General features: G+C 36.3%; 1 protein-coding gene across 1 annotated transcript in view; it reads left to right on the forward strand.

The window, feature by feature from the left end:
* Positions 1–9,530: 9,530 nt before the first annotated feature.
* Positions 9,531–23,773, forward strand: part of LOC138711065 (uncharacterized) — a 110,486-nt gene continuing 96,243 nt past the window's right edge. Inside the window, exons 1-2 of the mRNA XM_069842373.1 lie at positions 9,531–9,592; positions 21,469–21,563. Of these exons, the coding sequence (XP_069698474.1) occupies positions 9,549–9,592; positions 21,469–21,563 (139 nt within the window). The 5' untranslated portion in view covers positions 9,531–9,548. The remainder of the gene's footprint in view (positions 9,593–21,468; positions 21,564–23,773) is intronic.

Raw genomic sequence — 23,773 nt, forward strand, 5'->3', positions numbered from 1 at the left:
CTAATCCTTAACAGAAATGTGACATTCATCGTTTTTCCCGCGAACTCTTCATATCATATCATATCATATCATATATCATATCATATGTCATATATCATGTCATATCATATATCATATCATATCATATCATATCATATCATATCATATCATATCATATATCATATATCATATCATATCATATCATATCATATCATATCATATCATATCATATATCACATCATATCATATCATATCGTATCGTATCATATCGTATCATATCGTATCGTATCGCATCATATATCATATCATATATCATATTACATATATCATATCATATCATATCATATCATATCATATCATATCATATCATATCATATCATATCATATCATATCATATCATATCATATCATATCATATCGTATCATATATATCGTATCGTATCGTATCGTATCGTATCATATCATATCATATCATATCATATCATATCATATCATATCATATCATATCATATCATATCATATCATATCATATCATATCATATCATATCATATCATATCATATTTTTTCATATATCGTATCGTATCGTATCATATCATATCATATATCATATCATATCGTATCGTATCGTATCGTATCGTATCATATCATATATCATATCATATCATATATCATGTCATGTCATGTCATGTCATGTCATGTCATGTCATGTCATGTCATGTCATGTCATGTCATATCATATCATATCATATCGCTAACACTGGTTTATGAATACGAAAAACGTTAGTTTGCTGATCATCCACCGGAAGCCCGCGCTAAGAATGTCTATGAATACGGCCCTGAACGTTTTAACCTATACAGTACCACATTCTTCTATTTACTTTGAGCGAGAGTTAAAATTTTGTCACTCTACCGGATTTCCGGGTAAAAGGCACCAAAAATAATATACAGGGTGGAAATGAAATAACCTTGCAGATTGAAAGGGACGATAGGGTAAGCTTAAATGAGTAGAAAACCTATATTACGTTTTGTGATTAAATGCACGGTTAATTAGGAAATTAAGTTTGAAGTTTCAGCAGTCTAGCAATATCGCCGCTAACATACTGCTATTTCTTCTCGTAATACGATTTAAGAGGACAACGAACTCAGGCCTATCTCCCTAGGTGAACTATCTTCCACTTCCCTCTCTGGCTACAATGTTGCAAGATGGTCGCACCGTTCAGTGGCTTGAATTTAGTTTTTTGTAATTAAATTTACACGAAAACTATCCACCCTATTAAAATACGACAGAGAATAAATGATTCCTTATTAGATTTCCTATCGATATGGACAAAAACCACGATCCTACTCGCAATAGTTACCGAATAAGAGGGTGTTAAACAATTGAGAAAAAAAAAACTTTCTTTTTCAGAGAAAACTATGAACTTTCCACCAACATGATATTACACTTTTTTGTTACACACAACATGAACTAATCGCTCTGAAAATCTGAATGGTTATTTTACTTCCAACCTGTATATAGTGATGGTCACGTAAGAACAATTCCTAAACAGCAAATATTTCCGTCTTGTCAGTGTTGCCAATTGTTACCAGATATCACACGATCCTATGTACTGAATGACTTATTTACTTACTGTACTTTATTATTATTTTGGAAGGTTATTCTAAATAATCCAATAATTTGTAACATATTTTCGTAGGCAAACTATAAGAGAAAGAGATCAACATGTTAGGTATTTTATCTGGCAATATGAAATTCATTGGTTTGACTAAACAATTGGTTCACGAGACCTAACCTAAAAATGTATTTTGTTTGACCACATGAAATTACCGTATTTACTCGCGTAATTTGCGCCCCCGCGTATTTTGCGCACCCTAATTTTTAAGGGATTATTTTGAACTTTATTTTTGCTCCGTGTATTTTGCGCACACATTTTACGTACATATTTTTTTCAGTGTAGTAGGGATTTTCCTTCCCTACAGTCCATCGTAGGTCATTCACCAGCAACTGAAGTACCTGCTTCAGAAAGAAACCCCAAAGTCCCGCTACTTTAACAATGCTTGTCCTTGGTAGAGACAAGTTACCGGTATAGAAAATTAGCCCTACTGTAAATACTTGTATTTCAGTTGACTTTCAACACTTCTAATGTGCACTTGTATTTATTTATACAGTATTTTAAGATGGGAAAGAAAAATAACAATTACACCGCGTCATATAAATTGAAAGTGATAAGTTTCGCAGAACAGTTCGCCAATCATGCAGCTCAGAACTCAGAACAGGACCTCTTATTTGAAAAATCCGCATATTTTACGCACCCCAATTTTTCAGTGGCCAAAGTTAATTAAAAAGTGCGCAAATTACGCGAGCAAATACGGTATTAGTACTAACTCCGAGAACTTACCTGACTATAGTCTTGAATTATAACCACAACGCAACATATAAAATAACTATTATGTATTAATATTAATACTGATATTAATTCATTGGCGGCCGGGTAGCTCAGTTGGTAGAGCAGCTGGCTACGGACTGGAAGGTCCGGGGTTCGATCCCAGGTGGCGACAGGATTTTTTCTCGTTGCCAAACTTTCAGAACGGCCCCGAGGTTCACTCAGCCTCCTATAAAATTGAGTACCGGGTCTTTCCCGGGGGTAAAAGGCGGTCAGAGCGTGGTGCCGACCACACCACCTCATTCTAGTGCCGAGGTCATGGAAAGCATGGGGCTCTACCTCCATGCCCCCCCCAAGTCCCTTCATGGCATGTTACGGGGATACCTTTTTTTACCTTTTATTAATTCATTATTAGTCTGTTCAAATTTCACTAGTTTCCAGTAACCGGCTCAGAAATTTAGTACAATTTTAATTTCATGGAACTCCAGTACCGACAACCTTTGTCTCATCTGCCAACATACCAGTTACAAAATCACTACCATTTGTAGTATTTGTCAGTATCGAAATTCGAAACGAAGTTGGCAAAAGAAAATTCAACCTGCAAACTAGAAAATCGCCACAATCCACTAGCATATGTAGTAATGGGGGAAAAATGGTTAGGTTTCACCCTTAGGGTATTAAGTAAGCTGATCCGGACTATAACTTACATCTCGGAGAGCGATGATTATACACACTTCCGGTTTGCGACAGTGGCGTAAGCAGAAAAAGCTCACTAGGCTGAGCCCCCCCCCCCACCCATTTTCAATAAATATTTTAAGATTACATTAGACTTAAAGCATGAAGAAACAATCCACCATTGACAATGTGAGTGCGGCGCTGAAAGAAACACATTGTTTGTTTCTACCGACAGTGACCAACATTTAGAATACAAATCCTTCATATTTCTACTGACAGGTTGTTTTAAATTGACCGAATATTTTCAAAAACAAAATATCTAGATTAAGTACCTAATATATTTTGGGTCGGTGTCTGTCGATTCACGCTGCAACTCCGGAGTATTGATTTTTTCTATATCAAATTTTGGGGATTCTGAATTGATTTTAATTTTCACAGTATACAACTTCTGGTTTAACATTATCTACGTGAATATAATGGCTGAACATTAAATTGAAAACCACTGACAACACATTCCTTCTGCTACCCGATCTGTTCACAGCTGCCTGTGTTTATTGGACTCAAGCGTAACACGATCGCCAACATCTAATCACTGACCACGTCTAACATTTCTACATGAAATTCTAAACATGCCATACAAAAATACGGATTTATAGTTCAATAATATTGTCAACAGTAATCTCACTAGAGGTTTTGATTTATCTAGAGAAAATCAAAACTCGAGTGGGATTTAATTGACTATTACACGATTAGAAGAAAGTATATAAAGATTAGACAAAATAAAGTACTCTAATACAATAAAATATTAATTGACTTACTAAAATTATATTTCACTAATGTTAGCTTCACCAAAACGTTTGAACGGAGCCGCCATTTTCAGTTGACTATGCTGTAAACAAATGACGATCGCAAAGCATGTTTTATAGTACCGTAAAGAATTTTCAGTTTGAAATGTTGCAAACAAAGAAACCAATACGCATTTAAAATAAAGTCAATGAATTTAATTCCCAATTAAGTCATCACGGCCTTCGAAATCATAGTAAAATAATAATTTCGAAGGCCATGTGCCTTGTTAATGTAAGCAACGACCTTTATAGTGAGTTCATTTGTTATATTACGACAATAAAATGCCATCATAAACAGAGGTAACCTCAAAACATATTAAAATCCTCGAAAACAAAAGAGGATGGACAAAATTTAGAATAAAAGAAGAAAGATTGGAAATAGAAAGAGATTGCAATGCAAAAAAAACGTATCTCAATATCGTTAGCAATATTGAAGACAAAACGGGATAATATGAAAGAAGATACAAGGAAACATCATGCAACAAGCAAAATGGAAAAACTTAATTGATTTGAGTTATTCCAGTGCCTTCAAATGTAGTATTAGGCTTACATGATAAATTTGTTATTCATATTAGTTTAGTTGCCGCATTTTAGGCAACCGAAGATTGATTTGTTTCTTCAGTAAATGTATAATTTAAATAAAATTAAATACCTAACTATCAGTTGGAAATTCTCTATGCTACTCAAAATGTGCAGTGTTTATGTCTTGCTTAGCCTAAACCGCATTTGCAAATCTTTTTCGTCCCTTGTATTAAAATAATCCTCTCGTTCGGAAATTATCCTCGCCCGTCTTGGTATAAATCACAATTTTTAAATATCAGTTGGAAATTCTCTATACTATTCAAAATATGCAGTGTTTATGTCTTGCTTAGCCTAAACCTCATTTGCAAATCTTTTTCGTCCCTTGTGTTAAAATAATCCTCTAGTTCGGAAATTATCCTCGCCCGTCTTGGTATAAATCACAATTTTTAAATATCAGTTGGAAATTCTCTGTACTATTCAAAATGTGCAGTGTTTATGTCTTGCTTAGCCTAAACCTCATTTGCAAATCTTTTTCGTTCCTTGTGTTAAAATAATCCTCTCGTTCGGAAATTATCCTCGCCCGTCTTGGTATAAATCATAATTTTTAAATATCAGTTGGAAATTCTCTATACTATTCAAAATATGTAGTGTTTATGTCTTGCTTAGCCTAAACCTCATTTGCAAATCTTTTTCGTCCCTTGTGTTAAAATAATCCTCTAGTTCGGAAATTATCCTCGCCCGTCTTGGTATAAATCACAATTTTTAAATATCAGTTGGAAATTCTCTGTACTATTCAAAATGTGCAGTGTTTATGTCTTGCTTAGCCTAAACCTCATTTGCAAATCTTTTTCGTCCCTTGTATTAAAATAATCCTCTCGTTCGGAAATTATCCTCGCCCGTCTTGGTATAAATCATAATTTTTAAATATCAGTTGGAAATTCTCTATACTATTCAAAATATGCAGTGTTTATGTCTTGCTTAGACTAAACCGCATTTGCAAATCTTTTTCGTCCCTTGTATTAAAATAATCCTCTCGTTCGGAAATTATCCTCGCCCGTCTTGGTATAAATCATAATTTTTAAATATCAGTTGGAAATTCTCTATACTATTCAAAATATGCAGTGTTTATGTCTTGCTTAGACTAAACCGCATTTGCAAATCTTTTTCGTCCCTTGTATTAAAATAATCCTCTCGTTCGGAAATTATCCTCGCCCGTCTTGGTATAAATCATAATTTTTAAATATCAGTTGGAAATTCTCTATACTATTCAAAATATGCAGTGTTTATGTCTTGCTTAGACTAAACCGCATTTGCAAATCTTTTTCGTCCCTTGTATTAAAATAATCCTCTCGTTCGGAAATTATCCTCGCCCGTCTTGGTATAAATCATAATTTTTAAATATCAGTTGGAAATTCTCTGTACTATTCAAAATGTGCAGTGTTTATGTCTTGCTTAGCCTAAACCGCATTTGCAAATCTTTTTCGTCCCTTGTGTTAAAATAATCCTCTCGTTCGGAAATTATCCTCGCCCGTCTTGGTATAAATCATAATTTTTAAATATCAGTTGGAAATTCTCTGTACTATTCAAAATGTGCAGTGTTTATGTCTTGCTTAGCCTAAACCGCATTTGCAAATCTTTTTCGTCCCTTGTGTTAAAATAATCCTCTCGTTCGGAAATTATCCTCGCCCGTCTTGGTATAAATCATAATTTTTAAATATCAGTTGGAAATTCTCTGTACTATTCAAAATGTGCAGTGTTTATGTCTTGCTTAGCCTAAACCTCATTTGCAAATCTTTTTCGTCCCTTGTGTTAAAATAATCCTCTCGTTCGGAAATTATCCTCGCCCGTCTTGGTATAAATCATAATTTTTAAATATCAGTTGGAAATTCTCTATACTATTCAAAATATGCAGTGTTTATGTCTTGCTTAGCCTAAACCTCATTTGCAAATCTTTTTCGTCCCTTGTGTTAAAATAATCCTCTCGTTCGGAAATTATCCTCGCCCGTCTTGGTATAAATCACAATTTTTAAATATCAGTTGGAAATTCTCTGTACTATTCAAAATATGCAGTGTTTATGTCTTGCTTAGTCTAAACCGCATTTGCAAATCTTTTTCGTCCCTTGTATTAAAATAATCCTCTCGTTCGGAAATTATCCTCGCCCGTCTTGGTATAAATCATAATTTTTAAATACCAGTTGGAAATTCTCTATACTATTCAAAATATGCAGTGTTTATGTCTTGCTTAGCCTAAACCGCATTTGCAAATCTTTTTCGTCCCTTGTATTAAAATAATCCTCTCGTTCGGAAATTATCCTCGCCCGTCTTGGTATAAATCACAATTTTTAAATATCAGTTGGAAATTCTCTATACTATTCAAAATATGCAGTGTTTATGTCTTGCTTAGCCTAAACCTCATTTGCAAATCTTTTTCGTCCCTTGTGTTAAAATAATCCTCTCGTTCGGAAATTATCCTCGCCCGTCTTGGTATAAATCATAATTTTTAAATATCATCTCATCCTAGTCCTCACTATGATGAAAATGCAGAATTAATTATTTAAATGACCAAATATTGACCAATTAACTTAAATGTACTTTAATAAGAGCTTAAATTCCAATTTGTGTTGGTGAAATGCATCGTCTCTTTAAGTGTCAATTAAAAAGATTTAAAATTACAATTAAAGTTAAATATGTTTGGTAAAATCAACTTCGCTCTAGATTATGTCATTAGGAAAGTTCAGGATAACACAGAGGGTTTGGAATTGAACGGGTTACATCAGCTTCTTGTCTATGCGGATGACGTGAATATGTTAGGAGAAAATCCACAAACGATTAGGGAAAACGCGGAAATTCTAGTTGAAGCAAGTAAAGCGATAAGGTTGAAAGTAAATCCCGAAAAGACGAAGTATATGATTATGTCTCGTGACCAGAATATTGTACTAAATGGAACTATAAAAATTGGAGATTTATCCTTCGAAGAGATGGAAAAATTCAAATATCTTGGAGCAACAGTAACAAATATAAATGACACTCGAGAGGAAATTAAACGCAGAATAAATATGGGAAATGCCTGTTATTGTTCAGTTGAGAAGCTTTTGTCATCTAGTCTTCTGTCAAAAAATCTGAAAGTTAGAATTTATAAAACAGTTATATTACCGGTTGTTCTGTATGGTTGTGAAACTTGGACTCTCACTTTGAGAGAGGAACAGAGATTAAGGGTGAATAATTTTGAGGGAAAAATTGTTCCGGGGCCGGGTATCGAACCCGGGAAATTTGGATAAACGTACCAACGCTCTACCAACTAAGCTACCCAGGAAATCTACCCGACACCGATCCAACTTTTCCCTCTATATCCACAGACCTCAAAGTGGGCTGACAACCTTCAAGCAACCAACACTGAGTGCACACTAACTCCGTGTGACTTAAATTGTGGTTTTCTGTTAACGAACAGTGACGTGTATTATACAAATCAAGCTTTCAGGTATAACTCTTTGTAAAGTTGATTTGAATAATTTTGAGGAAAAAATTGTTCCGGGGCCGGGTAGAGTTCCCGGGTAGCTCAGTTGGTAGAGCGTTGGTACGTTTAACCAAAGGTCCCGGGTTCGATACCCGGCCCCGGAACAATTTTTCCCTCAAAATTATTCAAATCAACTTTACAGGGAGTTATACCTGAAAGCTTGATTTGCAGAGATTAAGGGTGTTTGAGAATAAGGTTCTTAGGAAAATATTTGGGGCTAAGAGGGATGAAGTTACAGGATAATGGAGAAAGTTACACAACGCAGAGCTGCACGCATTGTATACTTCACCTGACATAATTAGGAACGTTAAATCCAGACGTTTGAGATGGGCAGGACATGTAGCACGTATGGGGAACACAGAAATGCATATAGAGGATTAGTTGGAGGCCGGAGGGAAAAAGACTTTTGTGCGAGATCGTGCGTATTTGCTTGGTTTCCGCACAAAACCAACCCGCGGTAAGTCTAAAATTCCACATTCAGTATTCCCAACCGAACACACATAACAATTTCCCTCTTCTTACCGCTTAAGTGACATATTCATTTTACTGCTTTACGCTTTTAACATATTATTTTTAGAGACGTTCAATATAGTAATAATTATAAATTGGAAACTTACCACTGCAATTTCACCTAATTGCACTGTTAATTATTGTTTTTAAATATTTGCAAAAATTAAGTAAACTCTACAACTCCACTAAAGTTGCTGCATTTCGTGGTGCATGTAACATTAAAGGAAGCCGTTTGTTTTAAGTTCGCATTTATAGACTGGGGGGAAAAAAAGACAGACGTATATCACGGCCTGCTGGAGTATAGTAAACACAGAAAACATTTTAAAGCAACAATGTTGAAGATAGATATTTTTGTTTTCCAAAATTGCCGTCATTGAACAGAAACCAAGATGGAGATTCCATTGCAACTAATTAGAAATTCCTCTTTCAGGTATGTAATAAACGATCTTCGCACAAAATAATGTACGATACACGAGCGGTATGTTTTCTTTCAATTCTCGGAAATTAAAAAAGCTCAACTACGTTTCGCTTTTTCAAACTTTTCCTCGAACATGAAAACTTCAACATACCGCTCTTGTAACGCATATTACTATTGGGGAGGCCGAGACGTAGGTGGGAAGATAATATTAACATGGATTGGAGGGAGGTGGGATATGATGGTAGAAACTGGATTAATCTTGCTCAGGGTAGGGACCAATGGCGGGCTTATGTGAGGGCGGCAATGAACCTCCGGGTTCCCTAAAAGCCAGTAAGTAAGTATGTTTGGTAAAATCGGCCCTAAAACAAGATTTTATTCATCTTTCTATTACAAATAATTTGGAAAGAACGCATTTTTTGTCTCTCGTGAAAATTTCGTCTTACGTGACAATTTACGTTTTGCTTAGTTGCTCCTCATATCTGACTGTTAAGATCAACGTAGAATGAAATGAAATTTCGGAACACGCTGAAGGCGCAGATTTGTACTCGCTAACAAGGATCGCATTCAATACGATGCACACGTGTGCGGCGAGTGTGGGGGTGCCGCCGCTTGGAGATGCGGCTCACAGATGTCTCTGCGCCCAGCTACTAAAACTCGCGCGCGCACCCTTGAGCGGCCACACGCGATTGTTGTGTCGCGCGATGCAGGGGCCGGGCGCTCGGACGTGCATCGGCCGGGAACACAGGTAAGCCTCCTACTCACCTATCAACAATGTCTGTTTAGCGTCGTGCGTTAGTCGTTTGTTTCTCTTGGTAACTCTCCAGTCTATTTGCAGTACGACGTGCGTCACACATCTGTCTGTCTGTCCCTCCTCAGCGGCCCGCTGTCATATCTTGCGGAACGTGCTCTAGTTGGCGGCACATGCGTCACCCCGTGACGTCACAAGCATATCAGCACAGCACAATTTATGCGCCCGTAAAGACTCTTTTATGATAATGCAGGAAGCCTGCCCCCCAGGTGCGAGGAAACGGTATCGAGCTGGTGGCACTCCGACCAATCAGGAACTGTGCAATGTGCCGTGCATATTTATATCGGCCCTCGACGCCTTTGTGTGAACCGAAGAAGCATCCGAAACAAGATGCAATTACTTAGGAGTTCATCGCGCCAGGAGATCGGCGGGAAATTAAAGTTTCAGAACTGTTTTTTTGGGGTGCTGGTAGTGCATTGAAAAAAAAAAACTATTTCTGTTTTCGCTCCACCACGCAACTCTAGGAACGATATCGATTGTTCACGGATCGATACATTGGCGTGACTCGTGCATGGTGGGCGCGGCACTGACGTGACAACGTACACTTCGCGGCAAAAGTTTCGGACCCCGCATTCCAAAACAATTCTCTAGGTGGCGTGGCCATTTAAATTTTTTTCGTGAAACACGTGACATCCTGAGGTAAGTGTTCTACGAATGAAAATCCAACAAAATGACTGATTGCAAACAAGTGACTACCGGTAATTGCCGTAAAACTGCCTGAAAATTATTTATCTTTTGCATATTATAATACGACGACGAAAATGTTTTCCATCTGATTTTATGGCAAGACAATTGGCTAGTTTCGTATCTTCGCTTTGTAGATGTTACTTAAAAATCCTGTGTAAAATTTTATTTCATATGAGTCTCCTTTCTGTAAAACACGTGACATGCTAAGATATATGCTCTACGCATAAAAATCTGACAAGATGGCTGATTGAAAACAAAGGACTACCGATAACTGTTGTGAAATTGTCTGGAAATAATTTATATTTTGTACATACATTATGACGCTGAAATATTTTCCATTTGGTTTTATAACAAGGCAATTGGCTAGTTTCGCATCTTCACTTTATAGATGGTATTTAACAATTTTATTTATATTGTGTGAAAATTTATTTGATTAGTCTTCTTTTAGTAAAACACGTGACATGCTGAGATAGATGTTTTACGAGTAAAAATCTGACAGGATGGCTGATTGGAAACAAGTGACTACCGATAATTGTCGTGAAATTCTCTGGAAATAATTTTTATTTTATATATACAATATGACGCCAACAAATTTTCCATCTGATTTTATAACAAGATAATTAGCTAGTTTCTTATATTCATTTTATTACGTAAAATTTTATTTCATTACCGTAGTCTTCTTTTTGTAAAGCACGTGGCATGCTGGGATAGATGTTCAATGAATAAAAATCCGACAAAATGACTGACTGAAAACACGTGACTTGCGGTAATTGTCGTGAAATTGTCTGGAGATTATTTACCTTTGATATATCATAATATGACATCAAGAAGTTTTCCATCTGGTAACTGGCTAGTTTTGTACCTGCATTTTATAGGTGTTACTTAGCAATTATTTTATTGTGTAAAATTTTATTTCATATTAGTCGTCCTTTTATAAACCACGTGACATGCTAACATAGGATATCGTCACAGTCTAGTATATACAGTCACGAAGCTCAATACGTAGTAAATATGCATCCATAGATAGTTGCTAACCACTAGGATCGCTAATATCGCCTCATTATAGACAATGCGAAATAGTACCGGCACAGACTATTGTTCCTAGCACCCTCACAACTCAAGCTTCGTGACTCTATATACTAGACTGTGATATCGTCTACAAATAAGTATCGGACAATATGACTAGCAAAAAATAAATGACTGCTATTAATTGTCGTGATAATATTGGCTTGAACAATTTACAATTTTTTGGCACAACTACATGAAAACTGCTGTTTTCCATAACGCATTATTGGTTAAAAAAGTTCTTCTTTGCTGTAAGCGTGCGGCAAAAACATAGTTATGATCCACTTTTCCGTACGAATACCGCAAAGTTGCCATAATTATATAACCAACTATGGTGAAACATTGTGAAAACTATCACGTCTCAATACCAACACATCTCCAAGTATGAACACAGAAATTATAGGCAATGCCTCCTAGTCTACTAAAAATGGTAACAGATAATATAATTTAGCTTTACTTACAGAAACAGAAATTATATACAGGGACATCATTTTATTTTTACTAACATTTTTAATATTAACCTGGCTATACCTTTAGAAAACCGGAAACACAGTTTGCTATCCCCTTCCACGACTGTAGTTCGATGATACTGGCGTAAAACACAAACAGGAGGGAGGTATAGGAGGGAAGAAAAGTAGTTCATCCATTTACGTAAACTAGGAAATATCGCGATTTTGAGTTCGATAATTTTCATTAGGTTTTTGTTTAATCAAAATACTGTACTGTATTAACAATAAGTGTTTTTACTCACGAACTGAGTTATCCATGCGAACGTATTCATTATGCAGTGTATATTATACTGTCTACAGCACATTTAATTAGAGTACAATATAGATAAAGAAGTTAAATTGAAAAATAATCATAATATCAATATTTAAACACATTTTTTTTAATGGTGGCCCTTCATTTCGATACAGGCTTCAGTTCTTTTGTGCATATTATCGCACTGTAGACTATTACAACTAATTCCAATTGCCAGTTTCGTCCTTCGTACTAGTAACTCATGTTGAAATAATTCTGTACCTACTCTATAACAGAGTACCTTACGTACTGTAAATTCAGTCTTCACTTCTGCCCACCCGCACAGATAAAATTACTCAGACATGCTACCTACTGTCCATCCAAGTGGTTATGCTCAGGATCGTAGAAAGGGGGTAAATCACGTGACAGTTAATTACTTAACAAGGCCCTTTTATTTAAGTTATTTTAAACAGGTGTATAATATTACGTAAACGTCCAATTCCTAACAGAAATTAATGTTTTCAGAAAAGAGCTAAGACAGCCCAGCTTTTACAGAGGGGCGAAGAGAAGCAGGTGGGGGAAATCGGGATGCGACGTAGGCAAACGGACAGTACCTGTGCGAAAATATGATTCAATATTGAAAGCTCTTTCGTCACTGGAAAACGCGAACATATTTCTGAAACGTACTATACTCACTAATTCAGTGCTGTTAACTATATGCGGCCTTGCTTCTGTGTGGAGGACAGTTGGAACTTTATTAGTAGAAGGGGTAGGAGTGAAGTACATTAAAAAACTCAGGTACAATAAAAATTGAAGTAAAAATAAAACGATGTCCCTGTACAAACAGTTTCATAGCCACAGCTTTGTACATCATGTAAGCAGACATACCTTTCATTCCGTTATTAATTCCACACTGTTATATTTCGTCCAATCTTAAAAAGAAATCGAATTCCTTCATGTATCGTTCTTTAGATTTTCTAGGTATTAATTTACCTAACGTCTCCTCAGAATCTCTCTCTTAATATCAAAACAAAATATATTTTTTAATAAAGCCATTTTTAATTTTTGCATGGTTCAGAATACACAAGCCCTCACTATAGCTACACAACAATCATGACGTCATAACTAGACCTACTATATAGACAATGTAGTATTAGTAGGCCGTGACTCCTAGCCTACAAAAATCTCAATAGCCTGTAATTTATTTTATGAATATTAATTCACATTGTGCCAAAAAAATATTGTACGTAACTAGTACGAAATTGTCTTTCGCGCACTCGTTTCGAAATTCAGGACTGGTCCGTAAACGACTCACTCGTACACAAAAGTAGCACTTTCTGTCCTAGTTACGTAAATAACTATTGTGTTCAGTTATACTTATGTGATACCTAAAAGTTTTGTCTGATTTTACAAGAGTCTTTCGTCCTTGTCATATGTTACAGTTCGGGAAAGTTAGAAATATTGTGTTTGTAAATTTTATTTCATATTAGTCCTTTTTAACACGTTACACCGTAAATTTGTTTGACGAATAAGAATCTCACAAGATGCCTGATTTTAAACAAGTGACTGGCTAATTGTCGTGAAATCGATCAGAAATGTTTACTTCTCTTGTAGATTAAGATATATAAATGAATAGCAAGAATCTTTCATCTGATGTCATAACAAAACACAGTCTCGTATCTTTCCTTTATATTGGATTGGTGCATAAGTTCGTAGCGTAAATAAATACTTGGTTGCTATGGAAACATGGACAGTAAATGAATGAAAAACGCTACGAACTTATGCACCAATCATTATAGACATTTTAAAACTTTTAATGTGGAATACTAAAATGTTTTTGCATATAAGATTTTCCGTTTCTTGAAACAAGTGACTGTCTATTATATCTGTTGCGCACACCAATAAAGCTAGACAGTTGAATGATAAGGAATGACTGCTGTTAACTGGCGTGAAATCGGCTGGAAATCATTTATAGTAAATTTGGCGTGTAATTAGAAGTGATGCCGCTGAAGCTTTTATCTGATTTTACTACAACAATGATCCTCGTGTTATAGCAATAGTTACACCTACGTAGGTTGCTTAGGCCTAATGGTTTTTCTGTAAACTGCATTTCATACGAATCATTTTTATTTACAGTACGGCAATATAAAAAACTATTAATAATTTCATAAAATGGCTAATTGAAAACAGTTAGCGCGTCTGGCCGCGAAACCAGGTGGCCCGGGTTAGATTCCCGGTCTGGGCAAGTTACCTGGTTGAGGTTTTTTCCGGGGTTTTCTCTCAACTCAATATGAGCAAATGCTGGGTAACTATCGGTCCTGGACTCCAGATTCATTTCACCGGCATTATCACCCTCATCTCATTCAGATGCTAAATAACCTGAGATGTTGATAAAGCGTCCTGAAAATGTTACTTGTACCAAAAATAAATAATTCAGTAATGCAATAACAACGTACTTTCCCAATGCTCTATTCCAATCAATTAACCAATACGGAGCTAGTAAATTGACAATGTTTTGCCACTTTATGTTGTTTCACCTCTGACGTGAAAGGTCTAGCTAGGATATTATATACATTTTAATCTCATGCGATTATCTGTCGTGCTTTTCTACAAATATTTCAAATGCCTAGGAAGCCAGGTTTGGTTGAAACTAGCCAGTCACCATAATAATAGTGTTATCCTGAATTATTTGGTGTAAAGGTAAAAAAGGTAAAGGTATCCCCGTAACATGCCATGAAGGCACTTGGGAGGCATGGAGGTAGAGCCCCATGCTTTCCATGACCTCGGCACTAGAATGAGGTGGTGTGGTCGGCACCACGCTCTGACCGCCTTTTACCCCCGGGAAAGACCCGGTACTCAATTTTTATAGGAGGCTGAGTGAACCTCGGGGCCGTTCTGAAAGTTTGGCAACGAGAAAAAATCCTGTGACCACCTGGGATCGAACCCCGGACCTTCCAGTAGCTGCTCTACCAACTGTGCTACGAATTATTTGGTGTAAACTTTTTAAAATATGATTTTAAATAAATATAATTATACAAAACAAGTTAAGAATGTAAATTATGCAAAAAATAGAAATATAAACAAGGGAAACTATTGACAAATAATAATAAAGTATGAGGGTGTAAATACAGTTAGGCCAAATATGAAGATCTATGAAAAAGTGCAGAAACATACCTTTAACATAATACAGTTACACATGATGATCTATTAAGTATGTGCCAATTAGAGTAAACTCAGTGAACGTTAAATCCTGTAAATACGAAGTGAAAAGGAACATGTTTATAACTAATTACAAAAAAATAATAATAAACAAACCTTCAAAACCAACAACGTGAGTGTGTGCATCTACAAATTATAGATGGGTCTGAAAAATAGCAACTGCAATATTTATGGGATAACAAAATAGCGATTTAGAATTAACTTGAAAAATCAACGGAGGTGAGACCCCACAATTTCGCAGGAACAACATTTCTTCTACATTACAAACCACAAGTAAGACTACATAATAGTAATATGTATTACAATAGCGGTCTGTTGAAGTTTTCATGTTCGAGGAAAAGCTTGAAAAAGCGAAAGAAAGAAAACATACCGCTCGTGTATCGTACATTATTTTGTGCGAAGATCGTTTCTTACATACCTGAAAGAGGAATTTCTAATTAGTTGCAATGAAATCTCCATCTTGGTTTCTGTTCAATGACGGCAAATTTGTTAAACAAAAATATCTATCTTCAACATTGTTGCTTTAAAATGTTTTCTGTGTTTACTATACTCCAGCAGGCCGTGATATACGTCTGTCTTTTTTTTTCCCCCTGTCTATAAATGCGAACTTAAAACAAACGGTAAGGTTATGTAATGATTTCTTTTTCATTTTAATATTGTAACAATATTATTTATATAACATATTGCAGTAATAACATCGGCATCTGGAATCTTGTTGTTTTTTTTCACGGCTTCCTTAATGCTACTTGCATCACGAATGCAGTAACTTTAGTGGAGTTGTTGAGTTTACTTAATTTTTGCAAATATTTAAAAACAATAATTAACATCGCAATTTAGGTGAAATTGCAGTGGTAAGTTTCCAATTTATAATTATTACTATACTGAACGTCTCTAAAAATAATATGTTAAAAGCCTAAAGCAGTAAAATCAATATGTCACTTAAGAGGTAAGAAGAGGGAAATTGTTATGTGTGTTAGGTTGGGAATACTGAACGTGGAATATTAGACTTTCTGCGGATTGGTTTTGTGCGGAAACCAAGCAAATACGCACGATCTCGCACAAATGTAATTTATAAAATATTTAATATCTGAAATAATTGTTAATCACTTTGTCATCATTAACCGTAAAAATTGCCAAAGACTGCGGCCATTTTATTTTCATTTATTGTGTTGCTTTTATAGTCAATACGCACTTAGTTCGTAACAGATAAACAATGAACGTTTGGTACGACCGTGACAATTCATTTGCATTGAAAATAGACATTAACACAAACACGTGCTTTTGTATCGTAGGCCTCCGCTTGACAGTTATTTACAGTGTTGCCAATGCAAGTCTCCGGCTTTCTATGTAGATGGCTTTGCTTCAGATCGTAATTAGACGTGACTTTTCAAATGTTTTTATTTTAATTGGCAACAAAGACAGTTGGACAGACCTGTATTTAACTTGATATTAAAGCAATTTTTGTGAATAAAATTAATAAAATTTTTAATTTTAGTAGTATTTAGTAGTATTTATTTATTTAGTAGTATTTATTTATTTAGTAGTATTTATTTATTTAACCTGGTAGAGATAAGGCCGTCAGTCCTTCTCTGTCCCTCTACCAGGGGATTACAACTAATTATAATATGAACAATAAAATTACAATTAATATTAAATTTACAATTACAATTACAATAAAAGTTAAAGTACGACAAGATTACCTGATTAATGAAAGCTAGACATTTTTATCATAGAAGTTAAGAACAAAGAATATTTTTGTATTTACTGAATTACAAATTAAACCTACAATAACAAAAATCTATAGTAATGAAATTACCGGATATTGAAATATTTTGTGATTGATTAAGAGAACTATTTACAAGAAACCATGTCTGAACGAGTCTCAATTACTGACCAAGTGCCTAGTAAGTTTGCGTTTGAATTCAATTTTATTTCGACAGTCCCTGATGCTAGCAGGTAGCGAATTCCAGAGTCTTGGCAGGGCTATTGTGAAAGAAGATGAGTATGAGGAGGTGCGATGGGATGGTATTGTTAGTATTGTTTCATGGCGAGAGCGTGTGTTCAGATTGTGGTGGGAAGAAAGGTAAGTGAAGCGAGACGACAGGTACGAAGGAATAGAAGAGTTCAAGATTTCGAAGAGAAAGAGAAGTGAATGTAAATTTATTTTCTTATCTAGTTTAAGCCAACCTATTGCTTCCAGGGATGGGGTAATATGATCATATTTACGAACATTGCTTACAAAACATACACACAAATTATGAGCACGTTGAAGTTTCGTTTTGTTGTCGCTGGAAAGGTCAGTCAGTAAAATGTCAGCATAGTCAAAATAGGGAAATACAAGTGTCTGCACAAGGGACTTTTTTTAAGCAAGAGTGGAGATTAACATTTATCCTTTTTAGCACATGGATAATAGAATATACTTTTCTGCAGGTTTCTGTTTTATTATTGTACATATAGAACCACCGCATATTGCAATCGGGATTGTCCAAATAACTTATTTTCAAGTTCAGACAAGGTTTTTATTACTACAAATGCGTAGTCATTAACTTTTTTAAACAGCGAATTTATAAATACTAACATTTTAACCAAATCGTGTTTGAAATGTATTATTCGTATGAATAATATTTCTCATAACGCCTCTTCTCATTGCTGGAATCTCTAACCGATCTAGTCGTAAGTAAATATTTGTACGAGAAAGTGCATAGTTGATATCCTCCGCTTTGTTGTGTCGACGCCTCCTTCTTTGAAAGCCGTGAGGGCGTGACTATCACACGAATCCATTACGTGTAACACGCAGGACTGTACTTTCGCTGTATCGCGATTCTGCTGTGAGAGTTCTCAAGCTATTTCGCGATTGCAGTAACTTACGTGGGGTCTCTAAAACAAATGTTTAGCTTAATTCGCTTCTTCTACTGTATATTCAGTAGCAATGTCATCAACAACTCAAACAATGTGTGCATTTTCCTTTCACATATTTTCCCATTTCACTTTCTATTTTCTACCTTATATTTCTCTCTTTCATTTTACTCTCTTCACTTTTCTTTATTTTCACTTGTCATTGTTACACTTTCTCTTTTACTTCTACTTTTCATGTTTGGTTTTCTTGCTCTTTTGTTTTAGCATTCCCTACTCTATTTCCAACTGATTTTATTTCATTTAGACAGATAGACAGACAAACAGTTAAGTAGATATGCTTTATACAGGGTGAATCGTAAGTAATGTCATTAACCCTGCGTTACTCATGTTATAAATATTCTCACCATTGCTCAGGTGGGGTTTCACAAACCCCATTTTAAATAACTAATATATTTTTCCGCAAGTTTCAGAAATCAGATAAACGCAATTAAATATACTATTCTTAGTTCACTTAAACAATTTCTTAAGTGAACTCTTCTGGATGTGATTGAAAGGTATACAGATGCACAGAGTACACACTAGCTCCATCTCTTAGATTTTCGTTGAAATATACGCACCGGGGTTTACCACACCCCATCTGAGTAATGCAGGGTTAATTTCAAAGAGTTATTTTTTTAGATTTCAAACACAAAAGTTTAATACAATTTTGCTCGTTTTTGCTTCCTTTTCGAGATAAAAATCGTTTCATGTGAAAATTTCATAGTGTGTTTTGGGAGAGCCATTGATTTAATCCCCAACATGCTCAGTCAGCTTAAGAGAGCAGCGTATTATCACAGTCTACTATATACAGTCACGAAGCTTGAGTTTTGAGGGTGCTAGAAACAATAGACTGTGACGGTACTATTTTGCATTGCCTGTAATGAGGCGATATTAGCGATCCTAGTGGTGAGCAACTAACTAATGTTTGCATATTTACTACGTATTGAGCTTCGCGACTGTATATACTAGAATGTGGTATTATGATAATAAGTGATTAAAAGAATTTTAGTTTTGTCTTTAAAATGTGCAGAAATTTGATGCGAACAAATGTAACATTTTAAAATTATTCCTTTTCGGAACGAAAGTTTTAGTAGTTGTTTAGTTTAACTGTCAGAAGACAAGTTTGAACTTCACAAATGACTCCAATAAGGTATCACTCTTGAGAGAACCAAGCCAGAATCGAGTCTGGTCGCGAAACCAAGTGGCCCGGGTTCGATTCCCGGTCGGGGCAAGTTACCTGGTTGAGGTTTTTTCCGGGGTTTTCCCTCAACCCAATACGAGCAAATGCTGGGTAACTTTCGATGTTGGACCCCGGACTCATTTCATCGGCATTATCACCATTTCATTCAGACGCTAAATAACCTAAGCTGTTGATAAAGCGTCGTAAAATAACCTACTAAAATAAAAATATAATGAAGTGGGGTGCCCAATTCCTTTCCCTCCTCCATTGCATACATCACTGACTAGCTACATATTACACTAATCAGACTTCAGATGCATACAAACAATTGTTTTTCCTCTGACACATATCGTCAAGTGAGATGTACTGCCTGATAATATATGTACATATCAGCCAGAACCTCAATCAGATTTATGAATGTTTTAATGTAGCAACAAATGCCACTCTTATTTTCATAATAATAATAATAATAATAATAATAATAATAATAATAATAATAATAATAATAATAATAATAATAATAATAATAATTATTATTATTATTATTATTATTATTATTATTATTATTATTATTATTATTATTATTATTATTATATTTTCTAGCCGGGGCCCCCTCCGAGGTTGGGGTTCTAAGCAGCTTTCTGGTTTGCCTAGACCAGCGTTTCTCAAACTTTTTTGAAGTGGGGACCACTTTTAAAGTCACAACAGTTCCGCGGACCACCTTACTCTGTTCCCTCCGAAAGCAAATTTATCACTTATGCAGCATATTTTAATAGCAGACTTACATTTTAATGTAGAAATAATTAATTAAAATTTATTTAATTCAATTAGTTTTATATTAGTATTAACTAATTAAGTTAATGTTAATAGAAGAACATTTCTTATATCGTCATGTATAAAAAAAAAGAAATAAAAAAAATTAATGGAGAAACATGCCCGATTTTCAACAAATAAAGATGCAATTTTGCATTTTTGTGTACGACGTACAGTACGTGACCATTTCAATGTGCAGACTGGGTGTCGCCAAATTATTAAGAAAGTCATCAATACATGAAAAGGTTCGGTACTTTGGTCCTCTGTTATGAATTCGGGTGGTCCCTAGCTGGGTTATAGGCACGACGCCAGATGTGCACGGAAATATAGCGAGGAACACCACGTTCATAGTGCTTTAAATCCCTCTTTTGTTGCTGAGAGTAGATGGGAAGTCAATAGACAGGTAAGGTAAATAAATTTCATAAAATGTCAGTACTGGGAGAAAAAGTGAAAGGCGATTGCCATGTGTCGTTTCCAGACTCTGAGATTTTCAGCTATAGTGTGATACGTAATTCGTTTGAATTTTATTTTTTCTTCTGTCTCTTTTGAAGAACCACAAGGACAGACCTCGAGGACCACAGGTGGTCCGCGGACCATAGTTTGAGAAACGCTGGCCTAGGCAAACGTTCGCCAGGACATACAGTCCTGATCGTGCGCCTTCAGATTACCATCTGTTTCGGTCCATGGCCCACTTCCTACGTGTTAGAAATTTCCAAAACTTGGAAGCGGTGGAAGTGAATATTACCGAATTCTTCACATCAGAAACCAGAAACTAGTACAGTCGCAGGATAACAAACCTCTCTGAAAGGTGGCCCAAGAGCGCAGAATCTAATGGTCTTAACTTTGAAAACTAGATTACTTTTTGTCATAACACACTCCAACTAAAATTTTGCTCCAAAAGCAACATTAGAGGTACTTATGACATAGCATCTGTAACTTCACCCCTGCTCGTTGTTGCTACCCTATACAGTGCATCCATCGGCCGATTTTGATCACAATCGGTTCGAAATTTCGCATGAATAAACAAGTGACATTCGCGCCGGCTGATGAGTGAGGTCTGTCCTGTCGCACCTGCGAGGCACGCCACTGCCTGTTATTGACCTGTTTACTTGCTGCTGCTTGTATTTGCTTGCATTGTTGCGACGTCTGATCGATGTACGTCAGTATGCCACTCCTCACTTGTTAGCATTGTGACGTAATATCATTTTTCCAGGTGCTGTGTTGCCATGTCACAACCCTCCGCGCTGGATGGTCTGCGAAGAATACTGCCTTGGTGCCTAATGGTCATATTGGCAACATTGGACGTGGGTAAGTCGAACATGGACAAATCAGTAAACATTGCTAAGACTGTTATCAAAACATTAATATGTTTTAAGTAATATGTTGTTCCATGTATTGTGGGTCCCTATCACCACGGCATGGCGCGTCCTCAGGTTGCGGATGGAGGAGACGGCCTCCAGATATGGAGGGTAGCTGCGAATATATTGAATAAGCAGTCGTGGACAGCCGATAAGGGGTGGTCCTCCAGCTTGGGGGTTGGGCGAAGGGCTAACAACCCATCACCGTAAAAAACAGCTTGTTACGAATCCCTACAATAAGAATTAGGAACATTAAATCCAGATATTTGAGATGGGCAGGGCATGTAGCACGTATGGGCGAATCCAGAAATGCATATAGAGTGTTAGTTGGGAGAGCGGAGGGAAAAAGACCTTTAGGGAGGCCGAGACGTAGATGGGAGGATAATATTAAAATGGATTTGAGGGAGGTGGGGTATGATGATAGAGACTGGATTAATCTTGCACAGGATAGGGACTGCTGGCGGGCTTATGTGAGGGCGGCAGTGAACCTTCGGGTTCCTTAAAAGCCATTTGTAAGTAAGTAATATGTTGTTATAGTTTCGTATAGTTCTATCATCGAAGCTAAGAAAGCTACCAACAACAGAATTCTACAACGTAATGTAGGGATAATCAGGTTAGGTTAGTCCTCAGCTTTCAAGTCTTGGGTTGCCAGGTGTCCCGTCGGTCCCGCTTTTAATGAGGTACAGTACGCAAATAACTAACATTCAAAATAATTTTCCTTGAAGAAAGTCAATTTTAAAACTGTCTCGTTAAATTAAGAACCGCACCATCGAGATCAGTCAACATAAAATTGACGGCAGTGAGTTTGGTTCATACATCTAGCACAGTCTAGTATATACAGTAACGAAGCTTGAGTTGTGAGGGTGCTAGGAACAATATACTGTGCCGGTACTATATCGCATTGTCTGTAATAAGGCGATAGTAGCGATCCTAGTGGTTAGCAACTATCTATGCATGCATATTTACCACGTATTGAGCTTCGTGACTGTATATATTATAGTCGCGACGCTGTCATTCCCGGCGTGACTCCTCCTCTTTGCTTACGTCTTAGGAAGTCAAGGCTCTAAAAAGTCTAGGTAGGTAGTATCGTTCGCCATTTTTGTTCTTTCGTTGCTGAACTACCAGACGAGGAATCTATTTGCCACATCGTTAAACATTATCATGTCGTAGCTCCTATGATAATAAATCAAACGCACTGTAATTCAGCAAATAATTGAGCGGAAAATAACGTCCTCGTGTGCTTTCTGCGAACGCCAACGAAAGAGCCAAAATGGAGGCGATTATGTTAAGTATTTATCCTGCCTTAGGAAATGCTTAACATCTTCATCAGCGAATCACAAGATGCACACGTTTAAATGTAGCCGGCCTGCAACGTGATTGGCTGCCGGAAATTATAGCGATGGGACTATAGCATTTACTTACGAAGGCCATGCATAGATTATATGATACAGAAGTTCTCTGATTTGTCAGCCATAAACACATTGTTGGAGATAAGTATTAAGGCCATGTCTCAAAAAGCTCAAGTCTATACTACATGCTACTGACTAGCAACTAGCTGACTTGTAGTCCACACCTGTGGAGTAACGGTCAGCGCGTCTGGGCGCAAAACCAGGTGGCCCGAGTTCGATACCCGGTCGGGGCAAGTTACCTGGTTGAGGTTTTTCCGGGGTTTTCCCTCAACCCAATATGAGCAAATGCTGGGTAGCTTTCGGTGCTGGACCCCGGACTCATTTCACCGGCATTATCACCCTCATCTCATTCAGACGCTAAATAACCTAAGATGTTGATAAAGCGTCGTAAAATAACCAACTAAAAAAAAGCTGACATAAACTACACTCTAGGAGGCTTTGGACATGTATGCTGGAATCATGGCCTTCTTCATAGAGTATTTTTCTTAAAGCCATAGCTATACGGTATAGCACTGAATTAAGAAGGCAGTGTCCTAATGCAGTTTCATTACGAGTTATCAGCTGTTACTTTTTGGAAATAATATTTCTGTTATTATAAACAGTTTTCCAGTAAACAGTTCATGATTCTCAGGTTTATGAACTGAATGGTAGTTTCCTCAGACCCTACAAAAGAAACGTAGTAAGATGTGGAAACGTAGATAGTACATTATGCAACGAGCCTATAATGGTAGTAATTAAGACGAGAGTATGT

This window comes from Periplaneta americana, chromosome 12 (assembly GCF_040183065.1).
Source record: "Periplaneta americana isolate PAMFEO1 chromosome 12, P.americana_PAMFEO1_priV1, whole genome shotgun sequence".
In the NCBI taxonomy this organism is placed as follows: Eukaryota; Metazoa; Arthropoda; class Insecta; order Blattodea; family Blattidae; genus Periplaneta; species Periplaneta americana.